Here is a 22,052-nt window from a genome sequence, read left to right on the forward strand (position 1 = left end):
TATTTTGGAGCCTTCCATAAGAAACCTGTATAATTGTTCACTTGAAGCTGGACAGCAAGGGAGGGAACAGGAAACTGTGGCAACTCTGTAACAGTCAATGTTGAGGAGTGATAGGCCAGTGAGTTCCCATATGACAAAGCAATGGATGACACAGGATAAAATTGAAGAGAATGTGCCACAGGATGATGCTATAGAACTTTCTACAGAATGCCTGCAGAAAATGGAGAACAAAAAAGTATGCCTTCAGTTTAGAAGAAAATCAGCTAAGAGAGGAGTTGCTTGATTTAATAGAGATAGATTGACATATTAGGATCAATGAAAGAAATAGACTGAAGAAGGTCAATAAAACCCAAAAAGCCAGACGTTTGATAAAACAAATGAACACAGTAATTAGGACTGTCCGTAGAGATCCATGAGATATAACAGAAGTAAACAGGATATATTACTGTGTAGCTAAATTAATAACAGATAAAATTTCACCACAAGATCACTGGGTAGTAAGAGAAAAGAAGGGGCAAAATTGAATACCATCATCAAAGTATCGAATAGAGGAAAATTATAAAGCAGATAAGACAGTAAGGAGTATAGAAGAGGGAACAGATCAACAAAAATACTCAGAAAGATAGTGTGATAAAAGCAATGTGCAATATTATAACAGATCAGGAGCTATCATGCACTATCACAAATAATAAACTAAAAATATCAGCACAGTCAAGAAAACTTAGAAGATATACAGATAAATATAAAGGGAAAGTACAAAATAAGCAATTTATTGATGAGCTGAAAAAAGTTTTATACAGAACTGGACAACAGGGTGAAAGCAATTGAAAGACCACCCAAAAAAGAAGAAATAGATACATTTTGGAGCAGTATTTATGAAGATCCTGTGGAATGTAACAAAGAAGCTAAATGGATAAAAGAAGTAAAAGAAAGTATAAGAAGTTCAAAGGTACAGGATATGAAATGGGATGAAGTAACATAGAGAGATTAAAAACAAAGTTTACAAAAGCCTCTAACTGGAAATCACCGGGCCCAAATGCAGTACCTAACTTCTGGTTAAAAGTATTAACATCTTTGCATAAAGATTTAGCCATGAGTAAGAACTATTTATATACACACACTGAACAGACACTAACCTGGCTAAAAACAGGAAAAATGATTCCCCTACTTAAGCACTCCCTCCTTAGCTTAAACCAGCAAATAAGACTTCTTGTGAAGTCCTCCAAAGCAAACTATGAATCCAAATTAGCTTCCTCAACTAAGGACAACCATACCAGGATGTTGTTTAGTTACATCCTGCAAGCTACCCTAAACATTATAGACCGATAACTTGCCTTCCAATTACGTATAAACTATATACTATAATCGATGCTGACAAAGTTTATAGTCATTTAGAAGAAAACATAATCATGGCAATAGAACAAAAGGGCAATAAAAGAAAGTCATATGGAACAAACGATCATCTGTTGCTAAATAAAGTCATAATGAAGAACTGTAAAATAGGGGAAGAATCTGAGTATGGCATGGATGACTACAAAAAAGCATTTGATAGTATCCTACATTCATGGATAAAAGAGTGCTTAAAATGTATTAAGATACATCCTACACTGATCAACTACATTACAGTGACCATGAAACAGTGACAGACCACTTTGTAATTATGCCATGATAAAGGACAAATTATTATTCAAGGGATAAAAATCCAAAGGAGGGTATTCCAGGGTGACTCCTTGTCACCTCTGCTATTCTGTCTTGCCCTTAACCCATTAAGTTTTCTATTTAACAGATTAGGCCATGGCTATAATTTGGCTCCTAGAAAACAAAGTGTAAAGACTTCTCATCTTCTCTTTGTCGATTATTTAAAACTATATAGCTCATCCAAGGAGGAATTGAAAGCAAAACTGCAAGTAGTAAAAACTTCTACAGATGGTATAAGAATGGTCTTGGTAAGTATGCAAAAGCAACCTGTAAACCAGGAAAACTGTAGTACCGATTAAACATCAGTTTGGGACAAGAATGTGATATAAAAGAACTTGAGCAAGAGGGAGTGTATAACTATTTGGGAATTGAAGGATCAACAATAAAACATGAATAAATGCAAATAAATCATAGTAAGGAATATTTTAGAAGACTTAAATTAAAACTGAAAACAGTGTTGACATCTAGGAACAAAATTAAGCTATAAACCAATTTGTTCTTCTTGGCCTAACTTACAGTTTTGGAGTAATTGACTGGCCCCAAAATGCATGGGTAAGTCCACATGTGTGTGTGGGGTGGATATATCCAGTATGTGTAATACTATCAACTTTTCAAAAAACCTTTACACCTTCAAGGGATTAAGAAGATAATAAACCACAATTGGAACATCTTTAGAGTAGATGGGGATTATATGGACAAAGTGGGACAAAACCTGGTTGTAGTATACAAAAAGGACATGTGTTTCAAAACTATTATTGAAAAACCATTAAAAGAACCATCAGTAGGACATATGACCAAATGGGGCAGTGTAACCAATGTACGTTTTTCATGGAAGGACCTGAAGTGATGGTGCCAAGATGGAGTCTTATAACACTGGGATGTAGATATAACTGTCATAGTACCTGCTTGGTTTACTTAGCTAGGTTCCAGCTATGCAAGTGTTTTTATATTGGTAAAACCAAAATAAGTTTAAAACTAGAATTTGCCAGCATCAGTATGACATAGGAAGGGGTAATGACAGGAATGCATTAGCAAAGCATATAAAGAATAATCCATCCCACAGTTTTAAATACACTGTCATAGATAAAGTTCCCTTAACCACCAGAGGGGGCCATTAGACATATTTCGAGTACAAGGAGCTAAAATGGCAGTTATCGTTTAATGCTACAGAACACCCTGGACGTAATGAAACCATCTCTATTTGTAGTGTATTAATGCTTAAAGCTAAGTTAGTTTTATAGATATCTTACAAGGGTATGAAAAATTCTTTAATGCAATGGTGTATAAAAGTGTTACACAGGTTTTTTCATACACGTTGATTTTTAAGATATGTTTTATAATGGTGTTATATGTCCTTATGGCTAAAATGTGAAGACAAGTGTGTTTTAAATGAAGGGAAAGAAGCAATTAAGGGTTCAATGTAAATGGATAATTAAGTCATATGATTTTTTTTGTATTTAATGCTGCTGTGATTTTACTTGAACTAGTTCTGAAGAAGTTGGATATTTTTTCTGACGAAAGTGCTTAACTTACATTAAAATTTATGGTTTTGTGGTTACTGCTGCTGTTTCCTGTTCAGTTTATTTTTATAGTTTATTAGTGTTTGTGTGGTTCTTTTTCTTTTTCTACTTTTCTCAATTCATATTGCCACTGTAAAAAACATTTTTATATTTTTCCTTAAATATCTGCCATTCAGACCAATTTTTATAAAATGTTCTCGTAGTAATATGACCTTTCCATAAATGTAACCAAAAAGAAAGTCACTACAGCAAACCAAAACTGAAAATAAAACCACATGCTGTTGGAGTAGCCATAGGAAATAATATCAAAACAATCCTTTGCTGGACTGAAAATCCTTTAATCAAAAATAGTAATGTTAAGTGCTTTCATTCACATTAATAGCGAACTTCATCAGAAAAATAACAAATTCTACTCTGTTTCCTATTATATAATTTAATTAGTAATGCAACAATAATTATCCAATCAAATTCAACCAACCATTAGTATGAATAAACAATTCATAAAATAAATACCATATGTTTGATTTCATGTTACTAATACAATAAAACTGATTTAATAAAAATTCCTAATTAAAAATAAAAACATTAATAATCTAAATATTTGAATATTTAAAAATATTTAATGTATATCTTCATTCATTTAATTATTTATTTAAAGGGACCAAGAAACTGGATGAAAAAGTATAAATACAGCTAATGGTTCAGGGTTGGTATAATAGTTATGGTGTCTGACCCACAGACACAAAGTACATTGTCTTATTCTCACTAGACACAGTCACTTAATTTATAAGCAGATCAATGTAGAAGACCTTTCTTACAACAATAGACATAAAAGATCGGTCATTGTCCACATAATTTTCCAAATCCTGAACAACTGGGTAAAGTTTTAGGGGAGTATTGCCAATAGTGTTTTAAAAAGGCTACCTAGCAAAGCACATCAAGAGATGTCCACAATCTAAATACTTAAAGCATAATTTCTAAGATATCAAATTTTAGCATTATGCATTGTCCTATATCTGATCACGATGCCCTTACTCTAAAAATTCAGAGCAATTTTAAAAGATTATCCTTTTTTGACCAGAACACCTCCATATATATCACTAAACGTAAAGAGTTCAAACCCTGGTTAATGTTGGAGTTAAATTGTTTTATATATATATATATATATATATATATATATATATATATGTGCGTGTGTGTCAAAATTTCACAACTGTTAGTGACTTAGTTTAGATTTACTAAAACCAATAAATCTAATTTAAAAGAAACAGAAACATTAAATAAACAATATTTTGATATTCTATCTCATTAATCAAATTTGGCACTAGAAAGATTAAAATGGCTTTCTATTCATTATCCTCCAAACAGATGCATAATTTATCAATAAGAGTTAAAATGCAATCAAAAATTAATAATATTCTATAAGTTAGACATGAAGGAAATAAGAAAAGCACTGCTGATATTAAAGACATACTTCATGCTTTTAGATTCCATTATACTTCTCAAAGCCAAGTTCGTAATTCTGATTTTAAGAACTCAATAATACATTTTGATTCTCTTAATATTAAAAAATGCCATCAGAATTAAAATCTCATTTATATAAAAAAAGCTCTCCTAAAGAAGTTATAGATAAAATAAAAAAAAAAAATTGAATAAAACTCCCGTTATGGATGGTATAATAATAGAAATGTATAAACTATTTCGTCCTTCTATTATTTCCTTCTTCAAAAAATTTAATTAAAGTCCAATCTCAAGAAAAGATCCTGCCTTCCTGGAAATATTGATTAATTGCTCCTAGATTAAAAGAAAACAAAATTCCTCAACTTTGCTCCTGTTATAGACCTATCTAACTTCTAAATAATGATTATAACATCTTCATGTCTCTTATTACTGATAGAATAAAAGAACCCATAACCCTATAAGCAATTTTGATCAAACCAGTTTTATTCATTAGAGGCAAACTAATGATAATATTAGGTGTATATTAAACTTTATAGACTTTGCAAATAGAAGAGACGAAGAAGCTCTCTTAATTTGACTAGACATTCAAAAAGCCTTTGATTCTTTGAAATGGAACTATTTTTTTAGAATTCTAGAATTATTTGATTTTCTTACATGTTTTATTTCCCTTTTAAAGAATATTTATAAAAATAATACTGCTTATGTTATAAAAGGTCTCTTTACTTCTGAATACATTCATTTGATTAAAAGTACTAAACATGGTTGTCCATTATCTCTAATTCTATTTGCCTTAGCCATTGACATTTTCACTATTTTAATTTGAACACATTCAAATATTACTGGCATAGATATTTTTAATCATTATTCTTCAAAAATGATGTTGTTTGCAGATGATGTATTATTAACTTTTCTGAATTCAAGGTAATCTCTTTTAGAACTAGAATTCACAATAAAGTTATTCCAATCTATTTCTGGTCCTCAATTAGGTCGATATTAGATTATTGAAATCTAAATCAAGTGAGCATCTCTTCATCAACCAGTTTTAACTGAAACCGCAAGTCCTAAAAAGATTGCTGCATTGAAATTTTTTCCCACAGTAAGTAACCAGTTCACAATCATCAGGAATTTTATCCTTTTCCCCACTGTACTATGATTTTAGAGTTGGTATATTTAGTTAGGGGGAGTGTGGGGGTGCAGCCACCTCCACCATGGTAGGTTTTAAATGTATGTGTTTTTGATGTGATCATTATGTTGACCCACTGGTTACCTACCATGTGGAAAATTTTGATGGAATGATTATTCATGAACATGAGGTTTCAATTCAAATGAGTTGATGAAGAGATGTTCACTGGATTTAGATTTTGATAATGTACTATAGACCCCTTCAATGAAAGTCTAAATTCATAATAGTACAGAAATAAAAAAATCAAATATATAAGAGTTATATTAATGGCAAACAAGTCTCTTCAGTTGATTACTTAGGTATCACTTTATTGAAATCTATAGATGAAATAATATCTGTCAATTTTGATAATATCATAAATATATCAGATATTCTTATTTCTAAATGGGACAAGTTTGACATTTACTTTGAAGATAGACTCCAGTTAATAAAGATGATTCTTTCACTTAAGGTTTTGTATATGATTACAGCCCTGTATCTTTTTTCGGATAAACATCATGTTAATAAGATAAACAAACAATTATTAAAATTCCTTTGGGTTCCCAATAACTCTAGAATACCATTACCTCATCATATCAGACCATGGGTTCTTGGAGGAGATAGCTTTCCATATATTGATACTTATCTTAAAGCATGAATGTTTTAAATTACTTTAAGCTGGGTAGATGCAAATTATAATTCTAACTGGAAAATATTACACTTAACTCTTTTTAAAAATAATAATGACAAATTGGGTAACTTCAATTCAACTAATCAAGGAAATTTCTTTTGGCATTATCTTTGCAATTCATACAGCATAAAATTTCCCCTCCTGCAAACTCTACTTATTTAACCTTTATACTTAAGACATTTAAAAATACATTTCTCTCTAGTGTAGATGTTAAACTCTGATTTGATTCTTTAATTCTCTTAGCATTACCGGAAACATTTTAAACAAAATTCATAGTCAAATATTCACTAGTTGGAAAACCAAGAATTTTGTTTGTTGGCAACATTGATTTAAAAAACTAAAAGTCAAAGATATCTGGCAAGTTATTATAGAATATGAAGGGTCTATATTAGAAGAACATTGAAAACTGCAAATATTGAATGACCTCAAATGCCGGACTTCGAACTCGCTATTGTGGGGGGCTGCCCCCCACTAAATATATATACCAACTCCGAGATTACACTACAGTGAGGAAAAGGGAAATATTCTGATCTTCACTGTACTGCAATCTCACAAAAAGCATATCGAGGTCCGGCATTTTTGGCCTTTAGGCTGTTCGACATTTACAGTTTTTGATGTAGTAATAGGAACCCTGTAATTTAACCCCCCATTATTGTTTATTATTACAAAATGTAAAAATAGAAACACAAGAACTATGTTTGTCTCTCACTCACTCACAATTTAAAGAAAATCCCAAATTAATATATTTCTTTTATGAAATAATAAAAAAATTGAACATTTAATTTCAAATTTAAAAAAAATATTTATAGGCTACAAGATAAATTTAAATGTAAAGTTTTTGGAACTATATCACAGTGGGTCATGCCTCTTTTTTAACCTTTGAGAATGAATATCAAATATTCCTCTTAGTCCCATTATTGGCACATATTTACATGGAAAATTCTACAAAAAGCATTCCTAACTCCAAATAAAATGGCTAAAATTAATAGAAACAATGATATACACAGTTGGAGATGTGTGCAGGAGTGTATTACTGACTAGATACATATTTTTTAATTGTCCTCCTCTAAGTCAATTCTGCTGGAATATTGATGATTATTTGAAATCTTTATTCTCTGACACAGTTTCATTATCCAAGTCTTAATCTTATTTAAAGTAAATGATAGACATGAGTTGAAAAAAGATAATCTCTTTTTGCTGTGAACTATTCTTGCAGTACAAAAGTTGTTCTTCTTTCGGCTTTTCCCAGTTAGGGGTTGCCACAGCGGAACTCCAGTCTGCTAATGACTGGCAGTTTATTTTTATCATGCCGAGGTGCCTGCTCAATGCCCAGCCTTCAATGAACGCACACCCATGTCTTTCGAATGCCATTCGACCACGGGGAGGACATGCAGACTCCACATAGAAGCCGCTCCAGCTGAGATATTACCAGAAAATGGAAATCGACTACATCACCACTTTTTGAAGACCAAAGTAAAAGAACTCAGGATTCATCCTAAACCATTTAACAATAATCCTTGGACAAATGTGAGATCTCATATTGACTTTTTTCAACAAAATCTTGCCTCTTATGATAAAAAAGGAAAATAAGAATCTTTTTTAGAACTATAATATTGTCACCTATTGAGTTCAGGGCTTGTATATATTGTACATAGTTTTAGTTTATTCATCCTTTGCATATTTTCTTTTATCATAATCATTATATTATTATAATAACTGAATATTTATTATCTCTTCATGAAACAGAACAAAAAAAAAAAAAAAAAAAGAGAGACAGAGAGATGTACATGATATGCATTGATGGGACTCAGCTGCTCTTCGCCTCCTGGTTTCAACCTGGCAAGTGGCTAGGCTTCTGGGTGGGTTGAGGAGGGAATAGCTTGTACATGGTGTAACTGGGGAACAGAAATCTTTCTGCACGTACTGCACCTAGACAACCAAAAATGTCTGTTGGGAGACTCACATGAAGGATCCCTGTAAATGCTGGGTGTCTGGCACTGCTACTCTGCTGAGCACTGCTGGCATTGTCTCAGTGACCTGAATAGTAACTTTATGTATATTCTGATACAAAAGGAATGTTTAGCAGCCTGTTTATGTCAAGGTGGAACAGTGTTAAAATACTGACTTTTTAGCACCACTTCCATCTTTTCAAAAATCTTACCAGGTTTTCCTAACATAATCCTGCAACAGGAAGTAATAAATGATTTATATCTGGATTAGTATCTAAATATCTTGTTATTGCAATAATTATCTAGATTATCATTGAGAACTTCTCAGAGATCCAGGTTAAATTCAAGAGAAAATCAAGTCAGTATTAGAAGAGGATTTATGTATATGACAAACTAATTCACCCTTCCCCTTGTGTGTTCTTTCTTCAGCCTTGGAAACAAGTTGCCAATCAACTAATTCTCACCTACATATGTGTGTGCCTAAGCTTTGGAAATGAGATGTTAGTTAGAAGACAGAAATGTTAAGCACTTATGTGTGTGTGTCTGTGTGTGTGTGTGTGTGTGTGTGTGTGTGTGTGTGTGTGTGTGTGTGTGTGTGTGTGTGTGTGTGTGTGTGTGTGTGTGTGTGTGTGTATGTGTGTATGTGTGGGGTGTATGTGTGTGTGTGCGTGTGTGTGTTGATGTGTGTGTGTGTGTGTGTGTGTGTGTGTGTGTTTATAGGAAAGAAATTAATTATGACTGAAATTATTGCAGTAGCAACATTCAACTTGCATTTTTGTATATACATCACTTAATATTTTAAGGTACATTTTCTTTGCCCAAATAAAGTTGTTGGCTGATCTTTTGATGCTTACAGCTTTCAATCTCAAGCGTGCAGTTCTGCTGGTCCAAAGGGTACCTTCGTAGATCCATCATGCATGCTGCTGTTGTAGTTATTCTGAAAAGAAGAAAAAAAAAAATAAAATAAACATTGAAGAAAAACATGATCTATGTTGCTATGGTTGCTATGACGATATGAGAAGTGGAGACTGAACGAAATGCAGCGTAGCCTTGACTGCAGCATTTGAATATTTTATGACTCATTCTTGCCAGCTTGTCTTTAAACACTGTGAAAACACAACACAATGGGCCATGTTTGAAAGCAAACTACATACAATCAGAAGCCTATACAGGTATGAAGCAGAACAAAGCGTGAAGCACATATGTCATGATTTTGCTGTTTCGATGGAGAGTAAATAACATATTAAGTGGTTCTCCTTCATGTGATTGTGAAAGGCTTGCCAAAATGAATCTGTTATTTATATGGAAGTGCAAGGAACATGAATCATTTTATCACACGCCATTAAACTAAGAACTGGGGTCCTGCTGCTATCAGAGCAGCTTCCCAGAACTAGCTAACTGTGCCACAATGAAAACTACATTTTCTCCATTTAATGCAGTGTAAAGGGAGAAAACAAGGTGCATAGAAATATGCCATCTGCCATCTACCTTAGTTTGACACTTTATCCATAATACAATATATCTCTAGTGATTTTTTCAGCCTTAGTATCTTCATGCTTTTCTTATAATGTCCAAGTAACATTTAATGCTGCGGTAAGTATTTTGCAAAAGAGCACAGCCAGAAATGTCTGTTTTGCACTCACAAATGTATGCTGTTGCCTTTCCCTCATTTCAAATGTTAAAATACAAACCTCTACATATATTAATCACAAAGAAATACACATATAACTTGTAGCTGGTACATACTGCAAAAATAAAAGCAGCCTTTCTTCAGAAGAATAGTTTTTATTTATTTTTGTATATTTGTATGCATTTCTATATATATGTATGGATTTCATAGTATCTAATTCACAAGCTTAAGGTTGAGACCATAAGATCAAAGTTTTGAAACTTTGAAATTGTAATAAAAAAAAAAAAATAAAAACAAAAAAAATGTTTTCACGTTTTTGCAGGGGCAAGACCCTCTGGACCGCCACATCCCCTGCTAAATAAATATACCAACTCCAAGACTGGATTACAGTGAGGACAACTGTAAATTTCCTGTTTTGCTCTACGCATTGCAATCTCCGTTCAAAACATTCAACGTTTCAAAACTATGATCTTACAGTCTCGACCATTTGCAGTTTGAAGTTTTGAAACCTCAAGCTTGTGAAGTGAATCCATTTCATAAGTTCATAGGTGATTAATAGACTAATGACAAAAGAGCTTTACAAGTCTACCAATATTATATCTTAATACCCAGATATTGGATGGGGTTGTATCAGGGTAGTGGGCCTTTGTGTGTTCTTCATGGATCATTTTCAATTTCACCTTGGAGAATAAGCAAAGCAAAATTGAAACATAGGTTATTCACGGACAACTGAATACACATTTTAGATTATACTGATCTGAAGTTTTGTTGACAAAAAAGTAATTTTTATATTCACAGGAAAAGATTGTACACTAATTTGAATAAAATACATTAAATTGAATGCAGATTTGTAGCTAAGTTACACTCCCAGTACAACCTACACAAACTTGAATGCCTGCTGCCCTCTTTTCTACCATTAAAATACAAATAAAGCCTACTAACACAAATATAATTCATGCAATGTGGCATTGGATTAGATGTGAGATGATTTACAATCAAGCGTATGATGCTATATTTTATATACTATGATGTTCTCTTTCTGCCATTAGAATAAACAAGTTAATACTTTTATGGTTTAAGGATATTTACTTTTCACTTAGTCATTTGAGTTTTGTCTTCACTTTTTGGCTATTTCTTCAAAGCTATTTTGCGTAAAACTTTACACCTGTGCACAGTGAGTCTCCCATTACCGCAAGAGGTATGTATAGCTACACCGCTTCTCTTCACACACTTCCCAGCCCCTGTTCCCCATACACCCACTTCATCACTACATTTATTTGATCTTAACCCTGCTAATATTATTTTACATTTTGTAAACTGTTAAAGAAGCACCAAATAAAAGCACTCTTCTTAAAACTTCAGATAGATAATTATGAAACCTCTCTTTCTACCAATTTCCAGTTTCAAATGTAACTTATCTGAATATGTATATGCATGTATGTATATATATATATATATATATATATATATATATATATATATATATATATATATATATTATTTTTATTATTTATTTTACATTTATTTTACATTTGTTTACTGGGATAGTCCGAATGGATACATGTCCATTTTCAGCGGAGGCCTGGGGAGAAAAGCTCCACATAGACAAACTTACATAGATTACACAGAAGTTAGCAAACAATTATAAAAACAAAGTGATTATATACAATGGGTTAGTAGTGCTTCCTAGTAGGGACTCAATTGTCATGGACAGACAATTAAAAGTAAGAGACATCAGATTGGAAGCAGAGCTTGGTGATGTAGTTACAAGTTATGATAATTGCAGAATATGCTTTTAGTTTATAGCTTAATCAGGGTTGGTACATGGGCATAGCCAATTCACTTTGAGATACTGTTTGAGGTTTTTTTTAAGAGACTTTTGGAGGATTGTAGGGTTATATAGCTTGGGAATGAATTCCAGGTTTTGCCAATGAAGTTGGCAAACAGGGAATCACCAGCAGAGTTATTAGCTTTATGGGTTTGGACCAGTAGTTTATCAGCTGACCATAGGGATCTTAGTTTGCTATATGGCTTAATAATATTTTTAAGTGAGGGGGTATCCTCAGGGTGGTACAAAATTTTGTGCGCTATTAAGAGTTGATTGAATTGAATTAAGCTGGGCAGTTCTAGCCACTCTAGTTGTTTAAGGTTCTAGCAGTGGTGGGTTATATAGGTGGAGCCAGTGGCGAATCTGGCAATATGATTGTAGCTATGGAACAGCTTACCTAGTTTGGATTTGTTGAGGTTTGAGAGTACAGGTGAGGCATATAAAAGAGTAGAGAGTAGGTGTGATTGGGCGATGGCAGTCCTAGCCAGTGGGGTTAAAAATGTCTTGTTTCTATACAGTGATCCAAGCTTCTTATTGATGGTCTGTATGGTTTTGTTGACCTGTAGGTCAAATTTGAGATTATTGTCTATGATAACCCCTAGCAGTTTGGTGTGATTATCTGGGGAAATAGTGGTACCATTGTTAGATGTGACAGAGAATGAAAGTGTGGTGGATCTACTAGTGAGAGAAAAGAGTAGAAGTTTAGTTTTATTGGGGTTCAGAAGTAGGCGTTGGTTGGTGAGCCAGTTCTCGATAGTATTAAATGTATTTTGGGTTAAAATTTGCAAGTTGGATGGGGAAGTGGCTGAGCAGATGAGAGTGGAATCATATGTGTATTGAATGCAGGTGGCTTTAGGGATAGCAGTGTGGTGGTTGTTGATAAAAATAGAGAAGAGTAGTGGACCTAGTATGGACCCTTGAGGGACACCAAGTGTGAGAGGTAACTGGCCGGAGAGTTTGCCCTGCCATAGTACCACCTGCTATGTACCAGTCAGGTAGGACTGGAACCACTGGATAGCAGGCTTGTTGAGGGAAATAGATTTCAGTGAAATAATGAAAAGTTCATGGTTGACCATGTCAAAGGCTTTTCATAGGTCAAGAAAGAGGCAGAGGTTAGCCTATTGTCATTCCTGTTTTGGTTTTTGGCAGTAGTAAAGGAAAGGAGGGCTGAGGTGCTGCTGTGGTATGGCCTGAAACCATGCTGGGAGTTGGATAGTAAGTTATTCTGTGAAAGGTATTACTTTAGTTGCTTGTGTACACATTTCTCCATTGTTTTGGCTAGTCAGGAATGATGGCAATGGGTCTATAGTTGGATATGTCTGTTGAGCTACCACCTTTATGGAGTGGGATGACGTGGGATATTTTCCAGAGGGAGGGGATAGCATTATCGGATAAGGTTCTGTTGATGAGGCAGCTATTTGTAGGTACTCTGCAGGGAGGTGGTCAGCAGCGAGGGTGGTAGGTTTTCATTTTTTTAGAAGTGTTTTGATAAAACTAGTGGATATTGGTTGGACACTAAATTCTGAGTGATTATTAGGTAGATTAGGCATGTGGTTTAAGTTAGAGGGGGTTAGTTGATTTGCTAGGGATTGGATTGTTTCAGTGAAAAAGTTATTAAAGGGGCTAGCTATGGTCTCTGGGGAACTATGGGTTTAGTTAGCCAGGGTTGGGGTGGTGGAGCGACCTGGACAAAGTAGTTGATTTAAGCCTGCCCAGAACTTTTGAGGGTTGTTGTGGTGTTTTTGTAGGAGATTTTGGTAGAAGCTTTTTTTATCCAGTAAAATAGATTTTTTTTGTATCTTTCCTGAGTTGACGATATTTTAGATGGTCAAGTGGGGCTTTGGTTGTTCTCCAGCTGGCCCAGGCTCTGTTTCTAGTTTTGATTTTAGCTTTGGTATCTTTTGTGAGCCATGGTGTTGTATTTGATCTAGTTTTTATTGTACGTGCTGGAGCATGGGATTCAAGGATACTTAGGAATTTAGTATTAAAGTGATCTATGGCCTCCTCTAATGTTAGATTTTTTTTAGTTTTGACCAGTCAACTGCTTTTAATTCATTTTGGAATATAGCAGCATCAAAGTTTTTCTAAATGTTTTATATTAGGGCTGGTGAGGGTTTCCTGCCTTATGTTTTATGATATAGGTTAGACAATGGTCACTGAGGTCACCAGGGAGAGTACCAGCTGTGTACAGTTGGGGTTAGTTATTAACTGGGATCCAGTCTAGTATACTTTCCTTGTTGGTTGGTTTGTTTATCCTAGTGGGTGAGGTTATGGTCTGTTTAAACCCAGATAAGTTTATATGAGTGTGGTGGTGGGGGGGGGGGGTCGGAGGAGCAGGGGTCCCAGTCGGTGTTAAAATCACCAAGAACTATGGTTTCTTGGGTATAGGTAGTGGATAACCAGTAAAGGAGATCTTCTAGGGTATTTAGGTTGTTGCCTGGTGGAATGTATGCACAGATGATGTTCAAGTGTTTGTTTTGGTTAATCTGTAGCTTGGTTATGAGGAGTTCCACGTTATTGAATTGGGGAGGTTGAATGGTGTCTCTATTAACGGTTTGAGTATTTTTGTAAAGGACAGCTATCTCACCTCCTTTCCTTGTAGCATGGTCTAACCAGTGAATATTGTATCCTGGAGGTAGTATCTCATTGTCAGTAGTACTGGGTTTTAGCCATGTTTCCGTAAGACACATAATGTCTGGGGAGTGGGTTGCTAGGGGGGCGTGTAGGTTGGGAATCTTATTGTTAATACTTCTAATATTTAGATGAAATGCTAGGAGGGAACTAGTGGGAGTATTCATGGGTAGCTTGACTGTGGGAGTTGTGGTAGGGGAGTGGAAGTTATTGGGTGTGGGTGGGTTAGGGTCGGGATGAATGTCTCCATGTGTTATAAGGTTATAGTGACAGGATATTCTGAGCTTATATATATATAAGTATATATAAACAATAAATATATATATATATATATATATATATATATATATATATATATATATAGTATACAGAGTAGAATTTGTATTGTCCCATTCAGTTGCCTGACCCTTCCAAGTCACCTTATGTAACAGAATTTAAATGTGTGCAATGCTACATATAAATTGTCAGCTAATAACAGTTTTATTTATTTAACATTTTTTGACCAGGAAAGTCCAACTAGGACAGACCCTATTTTCAGCAGAGACCCAGGGAGAAACACTCCAGATACATGTCTTTGGAATGTGGGAGGAAACCAGAGTATCCAGAAAAAACCCACGCGAATGCAGAGAGGACATGCAGACTCCACACAGAAGGCACCCCAGCTGAGAATTGAACCAGAAAACCTCTTGCTGTGAGGTGACAGCATAAACTGCTGCACCACCCAACAAGAAGAAGAAATAGTATTTTTCAGCTCTGATGAAAAGTTTACAAACACTTTATTAAATCTTCATTTTTCAACATTGATCTGCAAATCATTTATTGCACATATATTAGTATTAAAGTTAGATAAAATGTGCATAAAGCTGAAGTGAGAAGAAACAATCCTTCTTCACACAACATAGCCTACCGATCTATTTTATTATTAGCCTCATTTTAACACTACCACACTCATATTTTATCACCAACTATCTTCAAGTACTGCATTGCCAGTCTTCTCTATCTTTATTTTTATTATACTGCAAAATTAATCTTTTTCTTGTTTTATAAATGCTAACTATCCCTCCACTCTGTACTAGTCAAACAACCTCATTTCTTACAAGTTCATTCCATTTGTGTTTGATTGCACATTGTTGTATTACCATATTTCATTTTTCTTTGCAAAGCATAGCTTTCTGTCCCTTCTTCGTGTTGACTCTGTCAGTATACCCAAGTCCCCCTTTTCTTGTTCTTCTACACCTTAACCATGTCTAATCAGGCATCATTACATTACATTAAAACACTATACTGGGTTGTCCCTTTGACCGTTACTTCCATTATCCTTATTATACTCAGCATATAGAACATCTTAAGATAACTGCTTGCAAGGAACACTCTCAAGTAACTGTAGTCAACTTAACTATATCGTCAGTACTCCAACGAACGTTTTCCCTATTTCACCAACTCTAAATAACTTCTCTCTCTCTTACTGAGTCCTTTAAATATACATAGTCACATTATAACCACCTACTTCTGAAATTGCAAACAGACAAAAGTACAGAGGAAAACAGTCACAGCCCTATTTCCACTTAATACATTTACTTAATCTACCTGGAGACATTCGGCCAAAGCCAGGTCCCCCTATCTTCTCTTACCAACATAACCTATGCCCCACACCTGCTAATGTAACACATTCTGATAGCCATAACAATATAATTGGTCTAAAATTATATCATTTCATTTTTCAGAGTATTTGTGATAAACAACCAGAAATACGTGTCTGGCTACCCCAACACTTTCCAGATATACTAGGAGCTACAGAATCTTGATTAAAGTCTACCACCAAAGATGAATATGTTTTACCCCCTGGCTATAACATTTTTAGAACATAAGTGTGGTAGGATTAGCTGTACTATATAGAAATAGTTTATAAATTGAAATATTCTACTTAGGTACTCCACAAGTCCATAATGCCGAGTTACTTATTTCATCTCCAAAAGTAAACATGCACACTTCTATAGTTGTTGTGGGGTTATACATTTCACTTATTAATAATGTATTGACCCTAAAAGATGTCCTGTACTGGATGTTCCCTAACAATCATCAAGAGACCATCATTACAGCCAATGCAAACATAGACTGGCTTACTTATAACTAAAGCAGTCCATTCAGTAACATACAATTTTATGGTTTTGCACAGGTAATCCACTCTAGAACAAGGTACAATAAAATTCAGCTAGGAAAGTTACATTAGAATGTGTTCTCACAATGCTACTTCATCCAGTTTCTACCACAGGCACCCTACATGAATCCTTAAGTGGTCATCTCCCTATCTTTATAATCAGACATTAGAAACAAAATCCTTGCAAATACCACTACAATACTTTTTGAGATCTCACCAGCTTCCAATCAGAAATCTTCATTAACACTCTGTATATACAGTAGGAATATTCTGTATAGCTTAGCACTGGATAAGGCTGTAATAGAATTCGACAATGTCTTCCTAGCCATCTTAAATAAACATGCCCCTTTAAGAACCAAAAGTGTGAAGGTGAACCCAACTCCTTGACTAATTAAAATACCAAACAACTGATGAAAACTAGGAGCAGGGCTTAGAAATCATGGCTATACAACAAAAACATCTGCTAATCAACAGCATTTCAGATGACCAAGTGATACACAAAAAATACTATACAAAATTTCAGGAAATGTATAAGTCACGTCCTAAGCTCTTTTTTTGTCTTCAATAAATGACCTTTTTAAATCCAGGTAAAACCACCCAGCCTACCCCATCCACATCACTACAAAATGAGACTATAGCAACACAGTTAAACCAACACTGTATCCAAGCAGTGGTCTCTTTTCTTATAGACAATGACAAGACCATGAACCATACTCTACCACTGAAAAATAATCATAGCACAAGGTTCTCATGCCAACCTATACCAACCTCAGGGATTAAACATGTTTATGTAACCTTAAATCTGCAACAACCACTTCTGACTGACTTATATTAAGGTAAGTGCTAATGTACTACCATACCCAACCTCTATACTCCTTAACTGCTCCATCTATGTACCAAAACTTTGGAGAAATATTTTATCATAACCTTACATAAAGCTGGGCCATCCACTGACATCTCTAACTACAGACACAATGCAATTTTATCACCATTATTTAAAATCCTAGAGAAATCCACCTATTCTCAACTTTTAAAATATATCACTGATAATAATCTCTTTTTTCCCACATGCAAAATGGTTTTATGCCCAACCATAGTCCAAGTACCACTCTACTGAGTTTCATAGAAGGAGTTATCCAAAACAGAAATCATTTCCACTGTCTTCCTGGGTATGTCTAAGGCTTTTAACTATGAATGCCACCACAAACCCTTCCTGAAACTCTCCTCATTAGGTTTAACTCAGTTATCACCTCAGTGGTTCCAAAGCTGCCTTTCTAGCAGAAAACGTATTCAAATGAGAGTAAGAATCCTCCTCCTTCTTAACCAAACATGCACGTGTCCCACAAGGATCTATACTGGGCCCCTTTACTATTCAGTCTTTTTATTAATTATCTACATACAGTCTTTTACCGCACCCCAGTTATTCGATATGCAGATGATTTTTAGTCTTATCTGTACAGCTAAAAACTTATGTTTCATTGTAGCTGTTATAACAATTTGTGAGTCTTTGTTTTTGTTTTGAATTAGAACATTTCTCCCCTGGCCTATGTTGAAAAAGGGCTTTGCTGCCTAGTCAGACTATCCTGGTAAATAAATAAAAAAAAAAAATGAATAAATGTTGCACAATCATTTTAAATTGTTTACAATATTTTTATTTAAAAAAAATAGCAGCAAATAGACAAATGGGTGTGAGTTTGTTTCTAGGACATTGAAGATGTGACAGTGGCTATTTAAGTGCTAAAGGGGCTAGGTAGTTGAGGAATTGGGTTGGGGGGATGTGAAGTGGGCCACACAACCCTTACAAGCAGAATTCAATCTGCATATGTTTGATTAGCCTACCACCATCTTAGCAGCATGTCAGAGTTTCAAGGAAGTAAATAGTCTTCACCTGTTATGTTTATGAAGGGACTGCAAATGAAAAGGACGTGGAGGTGCAACATGATGCGTGGCAGTATGATAAAAGGGAACAACCAGTCAAATACTAAGTGACGGACAGATCTTTCACATTAAATGTGGAACACAATATAGATCCTTTAGTAGTCTTATAACGTATAACTTTGTCACTGAGACATATCTCTACCCTAACCTAGGCCACTGCTACATAACAAACAGAAAGGCACCATGTTAAGGGCCAGAAATCCTCTGCCATTCACCAGCTGTACTTAAATTAACCTGCTGAGGAAGGCATGGGATGGGTGTCCAGGTCTGCCTAACTAGTGACTTGATCAGAGTTAAGATAGTATTCAGGCAAAGAATTAAGCGCTCAGACTTAGAACTGCAGGATGAAACCTCTCAAGTACTAATACTCTTCAATACTGCAATGTAAAAATAGTGACTGCTGAGTACACACAGCAAGCAAGTCTGCAGTATGAATTGCAATGCCACTAATATGGGGAAGAATATGTGGCAAAAATGATTTATACCTGTGATGTTAGGCAGTGTGCCATCTCTGATTTAATAAAGTTTCTGATTTAAAATATGTTTTTACCTCTTAATACACTTGAAAAAATAGATAGAAGAATACAAAAACAAATAGTTAGCAATCCAAAAAAAGTTGGCAAATCACGGAGCAGTAATATGAAATGTGCCACCATATGAAATGAAGTGCTTATAATAAATAAGTAAGTACACTCCTCCAGGTTGAGGTGGGAAGTTTTGGGACATGAGAACTGCAATGTCTCTATGCTGCTACATACTTCAATAGCTGCTACAGACATTACTTGTATGATTGCCTTCAAGTTTAGAAGCAGTAGCAGGCTTTTGCACTCTTCAACATTCTGTTCATGGGTCTGACATGCATGTAACATCTGTACACCCCTTCCTTACCTACTCCATGTACTGTCAGATATAAGAGAAAAAAAAAGAAAAAACACAATGTGTTTTACTGGCATTGAAAACCATAAAGCACTTAGCAAGTGCTTTTGCATTGACATCAAGTAAGGAAAAAGTAAGGGACAGCTTTAAATACTGCCCTAATTTAAATACGTTACTTACAGACTAACATATGTAAAACTTACATGGAGATAGGATGAAAGATATTCAGGTACAAAAAGATGTCACATAGACAAAACTGTACTGTGTAACTATTTCCACTGGTCAGTTTTTTTCCAACAGGTTAAAAGTTGCCAACAAAGTACTATAAGTACCATCTCGAGTCTCCCCTGAAAAGGGGCTACCAGCCTAATGACATTATCTTGGTTAACAAAGGATAAATAAAGCAGTGGAGGAGTTAACATTATCAGGTATAATATACAGTTGTTCATTTCAGTCAACACTAAATAATTAGTGACAGTGTAAGGTGTAGCTAAAGTAGTTTGGAAGATCGCAATAAAATACGCTAAGATGACTAAAAGGATAAACAGTTTAATGTCGAATGTGACACCCCAGCACTGGCCCTGTAATCAAAGAGCCTCAATCCTTACCACTGGCAACAGTGGGGGATGTACACAATGGGAGGATGACAAGTACACACACACACTAAAGTGCAATTTACCTTAAAACCACACAGAGATCACAATCAGTCTGGGTCTGGTTTCTCCCTCTCTCTCCAGATCCATAATAAGACTCCCCACAGGCACAACAATAGTGTTGAGGTCTCAGCTCAGTGGTCAAGCCAAAACCTCTAGCATCCTCTCTGTCCAACCAGTGCTTTGTGTCCCTGCCAAAGTAGCTGACACACACACTTTGAGATTTGCTTTATATACAAACACACACATACACTGGGGGAAGGCTGTGACAGTTTAATAGTTATGCCCCCTTCTGCCCAGACTATAAGGTAGTACCAGCTGCCACCAGCCACCCTTACTTATCAGTTACTATAAGACCCTTACAAAGGGAGTCCAATCCTACTGTGTAATGTTACTAATAATCCAAATGGTAGTTTACACTAAGCAAGGCTATTGGAGTGCCCTGTACAGTGTCACCAAATACATATGCAAGTAAGCTAAGAGCTTAAATATGTCTTACAAATATCAGCCACAAAGATAGGTTTAAATATATTTAATAGTAAATAATAAAAGAACAAGACAATACTCAGAAAACAAACACGGTTACTTCAGAGTTCAAAATCACAGGAAATGTTTTAAAGCAACATTGCAGAACAGTCTCAAATAAATACAGAAGACACCTAAACTAATCTTTACTATATTCCCATCTATATCTAAAAGAGATACTATACCTAAATCTTACAGAGCAAGGCAAATGCAGATGAATGGATGTTCTTGTTAGGTCCAAGACAGAACAAAAAATGCCCAGTCTCCCTGGGAGAGTTCTGAAATTAATGTCAAGTATTACTGCTGAGTTAGCCTGGATAACATCAGTTTTTGTCACCTGACTTCAGTTCCCAGGATAAACCAGAAACTACTAGAATTTTAACATCATGTGTGAGAAATGCATCTCTCTCAGATGTTTGCTTAGAACTGTGCAGCTGCTAGGAAGTCATAAAGCAATAAACACTTTACATTTTAAACCTAGTAATTACTTTTCTTTCCAGACAATAGAAACATTTCTAGCTCTAGCCAACTAACTTTTATAGCACAATCATAAAGCACTTAATTTAAACTTATTTTCTTGAAGTTTTGTAAGTTAATATTCTATGTTCCAGAAGGGTATGTTGTGGTTACATTATTGAAGCTCAGTACATAACATAGAGTTCTGTATAAATCATATCAATATTCACAAAAATTCCAGATAACTGGGCTGGTAGTGTCCCATATAGTACAACATTTTTTGTTACAGTAATGACAAATGGACAATCAGATATGAAGCAGTCAACATGGTGGAAAGAAAATGAGTAAACTATTGTTATGTTATTGGTACAATTTTAATTTTATCAGTGCAACATGATGGGAAGCAACACAAGTTATAGGAGCAGGTTTCATATGTGTGCCGAGCACTACACAATCCAGAGAAAAAAGTTAACCAGATTTAGTCTGTGATCATACATGACATGTTGAACACGTGGGTGTCATTTGCTTAGCAGGTACTACAACATGGCACCACAACTCAGACACAGTAACAATGCGGACCAGTACCTTTGGAGAAAGTGCTCACTGGATACTACACAGCATAGGTCATTGAGGTTACAGAACATTAACATTTACTTCAACTCAAAACAACTAAGCATTTTTCTGTACAACATTATACCAAATAAGTCATCAAACAATCAGGAAGCTGATCAGAATGATTAGTCTTAAGACAACAGTGGTTTAAATGATGGTCTTTTCAATTCTCTAACAAGTAGAACAGCTATTTCTAAAATGAAACATATGTCATGAAACTGATAAGAGAATCATATTTTGCAAAGAATTTCTGATTTACTGCTA

At 34.9% G+C, this 22,052-nt stretch overlaps 1 protein-coding gene across 1 annotated transcript in view; it reads right to left on the reverse strand.

The window, feature by feature from the left end:
• Window positions 1-22,052, reverse strand: part of LOC122790044 (gamma-aminobutyric acid receptor subunit beta-4) — a 1,529,477-nt gene that overhangs the window by 253,967 nt on the left and 1,253,458 nt on the right. Inside the window, exon 5 of the mRNA XM_044057608.1 lies at window positions 9,336-9,418. Coding sequence (XP_043913543.1) covers window positions 9,336-9,418 — 83 coding nt within the window. The remainder of the gene's footprint in view (window positions 1-9,335; window positions 9,419-22,052) is intronic.

Source organism: Protopterus annectens, chromosome 15.part0, assembly GCF_019279795.1.
Source record: "Protopterus annectens isolate FY-2018-M chromosome 15.part0, PAN1.0, whole genome shotgun sequence".
Lineage (NCBI taxonomy): Eukaryota > Metazoa > Chordata > Ceratodontiformes > Protopteridae > Protopterus > Protopterus annectens.